This window comes from Triturus cristatus, chromosome 4_1 (genome assembly GCF_964204655.1).
Source record: "Triturus cristatus chromosome 4_1, aTriCri1.1, whole genome shotgun sequence".
NCBI classification, from domain to species: domain Eukaryota; kingdom Metazoa; phylum Chordata; class Amphibia; order Caudata; family Salamandridae; genus Triturus; species Triturus cristatus.
This window is the reverse complement of record NC_140585.1, coordinates 417,140,521-417,152,822: the sequence shown is the minus strand read 5'-3', so window position 1 is coordinate 417,152,822 and position 12,302 is coordinate 417,140,521. Positions and strand designations below refer to the sequence as shown.

Below are 12,302 nucleotides of genomic sequence, written 5' to 3'. Positions count from 1 at the left end.
TAGCACCTCAACACTAAATAAAGATTATTTAAAGTATAAGAAAAACAAGGATACAAGGTGCTGTGAAGATTCGCGAAAGTAATCGCGGGGAGGGAATTGAAAGTGATCATGGGAGGGGGAAAAAGTGACGTGGCCGCACTGTAAGAAAATGAAAGAGAGCGGCCGGCCGCCCGGCCGCGAAAGTGATCGCGGGGAGGGAATTGAAAGTGATCGCGGGAGAGGGAAAAAGTGACACGGCCGCGCGGCCATTAAAGTGAAAGTGGCCAGATGGCGCCCGGAGCAGCAGCCAGAGGGAGGAGCTGGACGCGCTCTGTGGAGGGGAGGGGGAGGAGCATTCGAAAGGAAAGCCTTGATCCACCCATGTGTGGAATGCAGAAAGCCATATGGCGGCTGCGCGCGTGGACGCAAGCTGGTGGCCAAGCAAAGCTGGTGGTAGCACTTTGAAATGCCACTAACAAAATGTCTCGCAGAGCAGCGCATGCGCTGGCTCAGCGAGACCTAAAAAGGGATCTTAAATACCCTTGCAAGTCTTTTCGTCGATTAGCATCATTTTGTGGCAACTCAAAGATTTAATAAATTTGGGGTAAAATCTTGTTTACAGCTATATCTTACGCAAAATTCTGGTTTTACGTGACACTAACTTGAATTGGGATGACATATTTTCACTGGTTAATGGTTTCTTTTATTTCTGAGTGTCAAGACATTGCAGGTTTTTTATAGTTTTTTAAAATCATAAAACCAGTGATTAGTTACGCACTAATCGTACATAGGCTTGAAGAAGAAGACACTCTTTGATGGTCCATTTGATTAAGTTGTGTCAAGAACCATTATATTCCTGTAAACATGACAGTAACTCAAAGGCACAATAGAAAAAGTTAAAACACTCATACTGAAGGGGAAAAGCAAACCAATTGTCTGCAAAATGAGGATTATTGGGCATATTTATCTGAAAGTTATGTAATGAGAGATGTAAATGCATAATGAGTAAATGATGCTTACGCATTTGTGTGCTTTCCGACTGTTTCTTTTTATGTACACTCCATTGCAACTCAGACTTGAAGTACGCATGTTGTGAAGTACATGTCTATGAGATCGGCATTCATATGCAATAGAGACTTAGGACAGTTTCTGAAGACTATAGGACTGATTCACAAAGGTAAACGTACACTTCAGTGTAAGTTTACAATTGCATGCTATTCACAAAGGGATTCATGAGTAGTATCTTCATGAGAGTGGAGTCTTTGCACGCAAAAAGATAGGCCTTTTTATTCATGGAGACTCTGCAAACATAAAGATGCTACTCGTAAAACCCTTTGTGAGTAGAATACAATCACAAACTTACACAAAAGGGTAAGTTTACCTTTGTGAATCAGGCCCTATGTGCAGTGGCGTAGCTAGACGTACTACCACCTGGGGCGGCCCCTATGTTTGCTGCCTGGGTGAAGGGAACAACAGGGGGAAGCGAGGGGGAGGGTGGCGACAGACAGCCGACTTGTTCTTGGGCTGGGGGGATGGTAGTAGTCGATAGACACGGCTCCCGCCGCCCCCAAAAACAGCACCCTGTGTGTGTATAATATATATAAAAATATTTCACATTTAAGCATTAGGAAGTTTGGGTTTTGTTCAACTATATAATATTTTGAGTGCACAGAATGATTTTGTGCTTACTTGAGTCTCTTCCTTCACACATCCCAAATAATTGGATCGAATGACTCCATGTGCCACACTGGCTGCCTTATATATGGCAGATCTCTTAGGTGACCAGATATGTGTACAAAGTGCATTACCAATGTTAATGAACGTCCAAACCGCTACTAATTCATATGAGGCATATAAGTTTGCATTGCCTTTTCTAGAGACTCCTTTGATGATTCTGAGTGCTCTGACCGTCCTCTGTATATGCCCACTTTTCCAATCAAATTCTGAGTGTAAATATATATGGCTTAAAACATCGCATACGCACATGTACAGTTCCTGACTTCTTTCTGTATGTGCAGTATGAATCTGTAGAGTAAGTCTTAAGAGAGAGAGAGTATAGTGTGTGTGAGTCCTGCTGTCTCTTTTGAACACAGAAAAATACAAACACACACACAAAACAAAAATGTGCAGTTAATTGACTTGATCAATGATCAGATTTCCAATCAGTGCATAATGCTTTTTCAATATTTTATCAAAGAGTTGCATCCGAAAGACAACTACATCTTGTCATATGCATTAATATTAATAAAACACCTCTGTACAGATAAATAAAATTGATGTTAACTTCATAACATTTCTGTTACATATTTCAGCACTACAACTGCAGTGATTTCAGAATGGAAAAAGTAAGGCGGTGTGTGTGAACCCAAGGAGAGGCATAATGACAAAAAAACGTGTACACAACATAGTTCCAATATAGTCAATAAATGTTCAATTAACAATAAATGTAGTCACATTAAATAATTATAGAAAGGTTATTGAATGGTTACTTACATAGAACCAAACAGACAAGGCTACTTTTAACTGTCAACATATGTCCCCTCTTAGCATCCTATTCTTCAGTATCCCTGAGGCTTTTGTCTCATTACTAGAGACACCAAACCACAACTCCATTTATCAGCATTTATTGAATCACATTATTGTATATATAGCCCTTTTCCTACAAGGGAGAGTAACAAGAATATTTGTTGCCCTTTGAATACACAAATTACAGGGGAAAGGTGATGAACAGGAACATGTTGTAAATGATAATATACGGCATATAATGCCAAAAACCATAATATAATGCATATAATGCAAATAATGCCAAAAACCATAAATCAGGGTTTCCCAAACTGTGAGTCGTCCCACTGTTGGGTTGCTAGCTGATTTTTGGCGGGTCAGAAAAGTTGGAGCAATAATTAAAGATGCCTTTAAACTCTGTGTTTAATTTGTCATATTTGCCGGTGCTTCAAAGATAGAGGTCAAACGTCAGGCAATGTCTTCTGATAAACTGTTGTAGGATTTGTGTTTACGTTTCTTTCTCTGACTACAAACTGAGAGGAGTTTTTAAAGTGAATTATGTGACAATCTTGATGGAGTACAGGTAATGTGAAAGGAAAGGTTATGGGATGTCATGTTTTTGCAATCCACAACAAAACTTAACTGTATACATTCAGCAGTTAGGAAAGCAAAAAGGAAGCACATGGTTTTGTAATTCTTAAGTGGTGATGCATAAATGATAAATATTCATAGAAATCCGATCTCCACACATTATCATTTGCGTGCTGTATAGTTCTATCTGTAAAACTGTATGTCTAGGCGATGTTAGTGACCATTTCAATCGAAAATTAGCTGTCTGTGAATGTCAATGTGCTGGCCCACAAAGTTTTAGTTGCATTAAAAAATCTTCTCGCCTCATGCCCATTAAAGGTAGCTGGGTGGCGAACGTTTGTCATTCTAAAAACTGGGTCATGGTTCTAAAAGATTTGGGAACCACTGCCATAAATGACTGGGTTTAAACCCTTGCCTATTTGGACCTTGATGTCAATCCAGTTATATTGTCAGCTGCAAAGGACCACCTTTGCTGATGAAGAAGGTCCCCCCACCCACCAAAATGGAAGAGGCCAAAACAAGTTGACATAATAATGGTGACACGGCTACTGAGAAAAGAAATATGTTATAAAATATTATCTGGCCTTGTCTTGGTGCTCGGTAGTTCTGTAACATTAAAATAGTACTTTATAGAACTATTTTAACAAGTATTTTAGTTGTTTTACGCATGATGACCTTGACACTTATCATACTTTGGGTACACATGAATGCATCTCCCTTTTCTATTTTGGTACTGTTGCTTTAGGAATTTGAATATGTTATGTCAAAAAGCTAAAATTACAATGTATCATACGGCAAGATTGGAAGGATTTAAAAAATGGGACCATTCAGGCATTACTGTGCTTGGGGATGAGTGGTCTGAATGGGAGTTTGGCCTCGGTGCTACATCCCAATTCTAAAGGTCCTTTGTTGTGACTGCCCCAAAGCGGTTTGTCACGCTGAGAGAAAGTGGGAAGGATGACTTAGTGAACTTGATGATGCAGAGTGGAGAAAAGCTAGAATAGGACCTCGGAAACTAGCCATCTCTGCTCGCCTCTGGTTGATTATGCTCAACTCAACTTAACTTAATTTACATGACCCCCCAGAGACTACACTGGGCAGGTAGATGCCCAAATGCTTACTGCTTCTGCTGCCATGCCTCTGATGCAGATGTTTACCAAATAGTCTGGGCTTGTCCCATGATGACTTGTTATTGGCAGAAGATAACACGGGAAATTACTCATGTGCTTAGTATGCCTCTGGACCTCAGCCCTAGAGTGCCTCTGCTAGGCCTAGTGGATGACCTTGGTGGCCTGTGTGTGGAGCGCACATTTATTGGGGTTACCACATTGGTGGTCAAGCGAGAAATTTGCCCAGAGAAGGAAATCCTCACAGGCCTTCTCACATGTGGAGTGGTGGGAGGGAGTGGACTGTTGTCCCCAACAGGTAAAACCTATGTACTCTGCAAGACTGTCCTCATAAACATGAGAAGATATGGGGGAGGTGGTGGGAATACTATGGTCTGGATATGCTAGACTGTATATTGTCTCTTATAATATTGCGGTGCCCCCTATCACTGCTGATGTGTGTTGTTTCTGTTTTTGGAAAATAATAATAAAATTGGTGCATAAAAAAAATTAACATTACAACAATATATATTTTATCCGCAAAATGTCCCCTTAAGGATGTTTGCATGTGAGATGCTGTACCTATAGTGTAGGCATAACTGTTTGAAAAATCTTGTAAAGCAATACTGCCCTGATTGAAACTATAATTCAGCAATTCAAAAAAATTAATATGATGCCATAAAAAGCATTGTGAATAATCATTAAAATTAATTTTGAAGAAGTATTTGATGTGCTTCATCTTTATCGAGGGGTTGGGCAGTCACTTATTTAGGATGATCACAACCAACAACTCAAGAATTGTTCACCATACATCTTTTTTCATTAAAGATTTCCAGAACACCTTTTCTCCTAAATTTGGAATTATTTTTAAAATGCACTGAAAACACAACTGTTATTCCATTTCTGGTGCATGAGTTTTTGGTGAGGTATGGATACTTTCCTTACTCAGAGACAGACTGGCCTGTATGCAAATGCTAAGCTCAGTTAGCACATAGGTACATTTAACAACGTCCCTCTAGGCTACTCCTACTCGTCAGGGATTCAAAATACTAATGTAAGAAACCCTGCCCTTATTGATTTCTTGGTACTTACTTTTTTGTGTCCAGTGAAAAAATATACTCCCTTTTTATGGCCCCTTTGCTTCTCCTTAGGCACTCATTTGTCTCACAGGACTAATGATGTACTTTAAAATTCGAATTCTGCACTTTCTACTATCATTAATTAGTGCAGTTTCTCTGTAGTGCATGTCACCTTCCTGACATTACTCTCTTCTAAACCCTGCATATAAATCAGGCATGTTCACATAATGTTTCTGTCCAGGCCCTTGAACACCATCTTGAAGATTTTCTTTCAGAGATGCTTTACAAAGCTTCCCTGTTCACACCACGTCAACAGTTATGAACTAGTCTTGAATGATATTAGTACACTCCTGATGTATTGAAAATGGTAACATGCAGATAGCTGCAGCTTTCTTTGACTACTTATTCGGCTAATGCTTGCAAGTTTACAAAGCAAGCAAAAGAGATGCTAACTTGGTCAACCAAACTCACCTGTATTCCCTTCGCCTTTCATTGCCCTCATGAGCTCGTTGGCTCTTTCCTGACAATGTAGTGACTCCAGCAGGTACAGCACATAATCATCAAACATCAAGTGAATGAGGTGGAAAGAGCCTAATGAGAAAAATACACATACATCAATTCACAGATAACTCAATATGCACAAACCTAGCACCATTTTCACTTGCATTAAGCTTTAAGCATATGTTTTGCATTTACATCAGAGGCATGCAGAATTAAAAGTAATGTTGCACCGGCAAATCAAAATAAAAAATAAATGTAGTATGTTGAAAGTATTTAACTTTCAATTGCTGGTACAACATTACATTTAATTACGAATAGGTGTGAATTACTTTTACAACATGAGCTTAAACAAATGCTTTGTATCACTTGATTTTTTTGGTAAACATGCACCTAAATAAAGTCTTTAATTTGAAGTGATAGAAGTGTGATTTAGTCACGTGTTTTGAAAGTCAATCACAGGCACTCAGAATTACAAGTATATCATACTGATGTCGTTTGGGGGTTGACGTACACCAATCATGTGTAAAATATCTAAACAGGCGCCCTCGGATAACAGCGTCTGGCATTTGACCTCGGTCTCTGAATACACATCAAATGTGATGAGATAAGAATAAGATTTACAAGCCTGTTTACAGCAGGGGCGGCTCCTCCATTAAGGCAAAGGAGCATCGCCCCACTAACTAAATTGCACCCAGAAATGGAAAATAAAATGGTAATAAAAGGCATTTATTACCATTTTATTTTCAAAACCCCGACCTGAGCCGAGCATTAGGACCGGGGTGGGGGGGGCATTCTGCTGCTTTCAGTCGGGCAGCAGCAGAAAGCAGTGATGGGCAGGGCACTTTAAGTTTAAAGTGTGCATGTCTGTTTGGCCAGCCGTCTTGTGACGGCCAGCCAGACATGCGCATTTTAAACCGCTCTAACCTAGCTGTCTAGGACTGCTTGGTTAGAGACAGCATAGGGTGTCAGTGTCTTTGGGAGCGCCGAAGGAGGCCACTCCCTCCAATCCTGGCGCTTGTTTCATGCTTTCATGCTGCATGAGAACAGCACCAGGATTGATTACTGTAGTTTCCTGGGTCCCGCGTTGGAGCCTGCCTGCCTGGAGAAGACCTAAAACGAGGAAGATGTCGCCCCAGGAAAGTAAGTGTCATTTTTTTTCCGTCCCACTCACCCCACCACCCTCCGCACATGGCAGCCACCACTGGTTTAGAGAGGAGCTTGGAGCAGCGAGTGAATACATGAGCACTCGTGTTAAGTGCCCTTTAACAAAAAAAAAAAGGAGTTCCTGAAACAGATCCTAAAATGGAATCAGTGGAGGTATAGTGTAATTGGTCCATGCTCTCGGGGAGGGCTAAACACAGGAAAATACATGACATATGCATGCCATGGACAAATGGGGACAAAGAATATGAGAGCAACGATGGAGACAGCAAATGGGAAGCCTATAGGTGGGCTGAAGCCCACTAAAGTATATACAACATGTCTCTTCGAGACAGCGTCTGAGCTGTTTAGCTGAGACCTAAAAATGAGTACCGGCTTGAACCACTGCAAGACAAGCCATCAAACTTCAGTGTGCTTCTCTTGTCCTGCCCATCTCCATTTTACCACACACAAGCACGTGTAGAATGTGTTGCATCCATCCCAGCTCGGAAGCACGTAAATGAACAAGGAGCTCAGTTACACATATCTTTATTCTTCGGAAGGCAATCGTTAACTGAACGCACTGCATCATAGACTTTATTGGCCATGCCCAGACACACCCAAATACCTCCCAACTGATTACGTAACTTTGTAAGGAGTCCGCCAAAGACCATTACGGTCCAACTGCGCATGATTACACAACACTACAAGCTCTTATGTGGTGGACTACTGAGCTGTGACAATTTGAAAACATTGGTACGTGCGGTGTGCATCCACTTAACTCCTAGCGAGATCATGAAAAAACAGGTGTTCCTCAGATAGACCAGTGCCATCTGCACTTCAGATTGACAAATCAGTGCTGAGGCTGATCCTGGACATTGGCATAAAGATTAAATGAGACCCAATAAAATGTTAACCATCACACCATAAGTAACAATATGGCCAGAAGGAGGGAATCAAGTTGACACAAAAAAGCTAAACATTGTTGGAAATTTACAAAACTATATTCTGCTATGAGAAAAAAGGTTTCTCGTACAATACAACGTTTCCAGAACCAGGCTACTTATTGGAGAATCGTATGTTGTTTTGTCTGTGTGTCTATTCAAATCCTTACAGCCCCTTGGGCACAAACCACTAGTCTAGCTACCAAGCAAGCTAATCTAACTGTTTGCCATGGCATAGAATCTGAAATTGTAGAAGACAAAATAAAATAAAATGTTTTAAGAAGCTGACAAGCATTCTCTGTCTCAGCTTTTTCTTATGTACCACAAAGAAGATATGGAACAAAAATGTGGTGGGTTCTGTGTGTTTGTATACACAATGTTCCTCTTCTTTCGATCATTGCTGCAACACTGTAAAGATCAAATCGAGCTGAGGATGCTCAAGATCAACCTGTAACCTACTCATTCTTGTTTTTTTTACTCCCTTTAGTAAGAAGCAAGAAAAAAAGACAATGCTGTATAATAGCTAGGCTCATTCGCGTGGCTATACACTTACAAATAGACACAATTAAAGAGGTCATATATATAGACGGGAGCCCCGGATTGACCCCTGGGAGCCAATCTGAGGACACTCCGCCCACAGAGTAGGAAACAGCAGTGAGGACTAAGGCAGGCCACAGTAGTTTCTCCATGGGTCCCATACTTTTTAAAATTTGTGCGAGCAGCTCCTCACCCCATAAACAAAGTGTTCATGTTCCATTCACCAATCGAGGTCCATGTGCCATTTCTTCCTATAAGGCAGTGCCTAGGACCCCCGTATTTTTGTACCACAATACAGTGTGCCACTACAAGACACAGATTAAAGGATGCACATTGGTATTGGGTATTCTTTTTATTACCCCAAACACCCAGGATGCAGAATTTCACCTCTGAGACCAGTGTTAGTTGTGTTACAGCCACCAGGGGTGACACCACGCCTACCCAATAGGTCTGCAGAGTGGGTCATTCACACAGTATATGCATAAATGTACCCTTCTGGTCACAGCCCCGAGCCACACATTGCTGTCAGCTCTGCCAATCATGGCCAGCAGTACTCTAGTGTAATAGGTCTTAGTCAAAATATTAGGCTGGACGAGGTGGAATCCCAACTTAATCGCTACCTCTCTAGGACTCATAAGCACCTAGGTCCATTCCTCATTGAAGAACTCACTGAAGTCCCACCCCATAGACCTTTCAGTGCCTCCAGGATGTCCAGTATGTTCTTCAGAAGTTTTCTATACATAAAGGAGACTGCCTTGCGCCTGAGATGTTTGTCTAGAATTCTTTCCTCTAAAGGATTGGGTGCCCCCTAGGATGTCTATAGCTAATGCTGATTGGCGGCATAAATATTGGAAGACATCCTCCTCGAGCATCCTGTAATCTTCACTAAGCGCTTGGGACCCTTTCATAGCTATGTCCGTCCAGATATCTCCCAAATAGCTGATTCCAATGAGGTCCTATTGCCGGAAACCGGAGAGGCCCCAAGCCTCAGGCAGTCTCCAGCAGTGCCCCAATGTGGCGCCGTCCGTGAGAGTCCCAATCCATCCCATCCGGCAGAGGGCCAAATCCCTGGCGAGGAGTACCACTCTAATCTAGTTTGGCCAGTGTGCTCTGCTTTTCTGTCTAAGGCTGCTAAGTGGTCTACCGGCACCATCAATACCCTACTATGTGTCACAGAGGGTTGAGTCATATCTGTGTATACCCAATCATTAACTACTACCAGTTGGCTGGCCCCATAAAAAATGCAGAGGTCTGGAAGAGCTATCCCACCCTTATACATCGGTCTAGTGAGCTTGATCAAAGCACTCCTCAGGGAGCCAGAACTCCAGAAGAGCTGCCTTAATTCCCCTTCAACTGCAATTTAAGAAGCTATCTGGGATGAAATACAGTGTATTCTGAATCACATATATACATTTGGGTAACAAAATCATTTTGTAGAGGGCCGCCCTGCTCAGCAGTGAGAGTGGTAGTGTCTGCCAGAGCACAGCATCCCCCTTGAATTCTCCCAGTATGCTGTAAATGCTATCTCAAAGGAAGCAGGTGGTATAGAACCCCAGATACCGAAATGCATGTTTGGAGATTAAGAGGTTCCCCTGGAAAGGCTCCAATCCGTGAGAGGATAGATGACCGATTTTGCCCAGTTAATGCAGAATCCATTTCATTTCCGAAGCCAACGCATAACTTGCTTTATCCTGTCAATAGAAAGTTCTAGGTCTGAGACATATAATAAAATATAATCAGAATACAATGCGATTTTCTCCACCCACTCCGTAGCCCGTTGCAGGCAACTGATGAGGGAATCCCTTCTCACCCATCATGCCAGGGGCTCCATTGCTAGGGAAAATAACATGGGCGATAGCGGATAGCCCTGTCTAGTACCTCTCTGCTCAGAGAAAGTATAGGAGTATTAACCATTGACTCTCACAAATCCCAGGGGCCAGAGAGGAGTAGTTTCACTCACTGCAGGTATCGTGGTCCAATGTTCATGTTCTCTAAGACCTGAAAGAGATAGGGCCATTATAGTGAATCAAACGCGTTGGATGTTTCCGGGGAAATCAACACCACCGGTGTTGCAACATTGGCTGTCCCAGCAAGACACCCAAATAGACGCCATAGGTTCAGCCTGGTACTCCTTCCAGGCATGAACCCAGACTGATCAGGTTGTACAAGGGTCATTATTACATGGGATAGGCGACTTGTGAGTACTTTGCCCAATAATTTGGCTTCAGCATTTAGGAGAGAGATGGGCCAATAAGAGCCACACAGACCTGCCGGTTTCCCTGCATTATGGATGACTACAATCATGGCTGAGGGTACTTCCCCCACCATACCACCTTCCTTAACTGCTGCCTTGTACATCTGGAGGAGGTGGCTGGAGACCCCTCTAGCAAGGCACTTAAACTTCCAGCAGCAGGCAGTTAGGGCTGGGGGCCTTGACAGACTGCAGCACACCAATTTTATCTTCTATCTCCTGAGCTGTGATGGGCGCATTAAGTGCCGCTCTATTGGCATCTGGGAGGAGGAGGAGCGTGTTGTCTCAGAGAAAGATAGGTATCTCCTCCACTGAGCAGGTCAATCCAGAAGCGTACAATCTGACGTAGTAGTAGGCGAACCCCTCAGCGATGCAGATATTACCTGTGACTGTTCCCGTATCCTGTGTATGAAGTGTATCTATCCTCCTTCTCCCTCGGATTTATTGCCAATCTCATAACGCCTTCTCTGCCTAGCAAGATAGTGCTTAAGCGCTGCATCAGTGGTAAGATCATGGTATTCGCCACGGGCAAGGTCAATACGATGGCGTAGATCCTCGCTGGGTTGCAATATGTGTAATCTTTCCAACCAAAGGAGGTGGTCTTCAACCTGTTGCATTTGCCGCCACCCCTCCACTCACTTATTGGCCTTACTCATTCTTAAACATATCTAATTTAGGTTGGTTGCAAATACCTTTATTTAGCTTTCGTGTGGTGTGTTCAAATTGTAGCAGGGTCGACACAGTAGTTTATCCTCCCACAGCAATAACAAGTCTGTTTCTTATTTGAGTAACCATATCGTGGATTATTATATGAGGGTGAACAGAAAATTCAGCATAATGTTGTATTATATTGCTAACATAATAAATCAATGCGTTGTTGCTATGACAGTACAAATGCAACGGTAACACACGTGGCTAAAAAGATTGGTTTGATCTTCAGAATCACAATTGTATCCCTGAAACAAGAAGATAAATTAGAATTTCCTGCAAACTATAGCTTACACTATACTCGATTTTCCACTTGAGCAAGATTCTGCAAAGTGATGGCACTTTTTTTTTGCTTTTCTGCATACAGCAATTGAGGTGGGATTCTGCTAAGAACTAAATGCTGCAGTCATATCATTCCCTCTGATATTATTTACAACATCTAATTAATGTGTAAATGGATCACGTATAGTCTTTTACAGTGTTAATTTGTCTTTTTTCCGCATTTGTATTCGTTCAGGTCTGTTTGTATAATAATACATATTCATTAGTCACAGATTCAGTGAACTCCACTTTTTTTTTTCGTGCTTTGTTTAGTTATTCTCAACACTTACTTTCACTCTCATCCCAGCCAATCAGGCTTCTTGATCTAACTGACCCGCCATGACCCACCGTCTGCCTTCTATTTAAAGTGGGGCGCGTTCTTTAGAATTCACGTCTCCCTCAGTCTGGTTTCCTACATTTCCAGATTAAGAGTATGCCTCCCTACGGTCTACTCATGTACGCTTCTTCCGATTGTTTGACTCCTTCTGTTGTGTCTAGCGTGTGTTAATTCACAAGAGTATGCCTCCCTACAGTCTACTCATGCACACTTCTTCCGATTGTTTGACTACTTCTGTTGTGTCCAGCGTGTATCAATTCACAAGAGTATGCCTCCCTACAGTCTACTCATGCACGCTTCTTCCGA

At 42.1% G+C, this 12,302-nt stretch overlaps 1 protein-coding gene across 1 annotated transcript in view; it reads right to left on the bottom strand.

The window, feature by feature from the left end:
• Positions 1-12,302, bottom strand: part of RFX4 (regulatory factor X4) — a 320,232-nt gene that overhangs the window by 81,998 nt on the left and 225,932 nt on the right. The window contains exon 14 of the mRNA XM_085652535.1: positions 5,729-5,848. Coding sequence (XP_085508661.1) covers positions 5,729-5,848 — 120 coding nt within the window. The remainder of the gene's footprint in view (positions 1-5,728; positions 5,849-12,302) is intronic.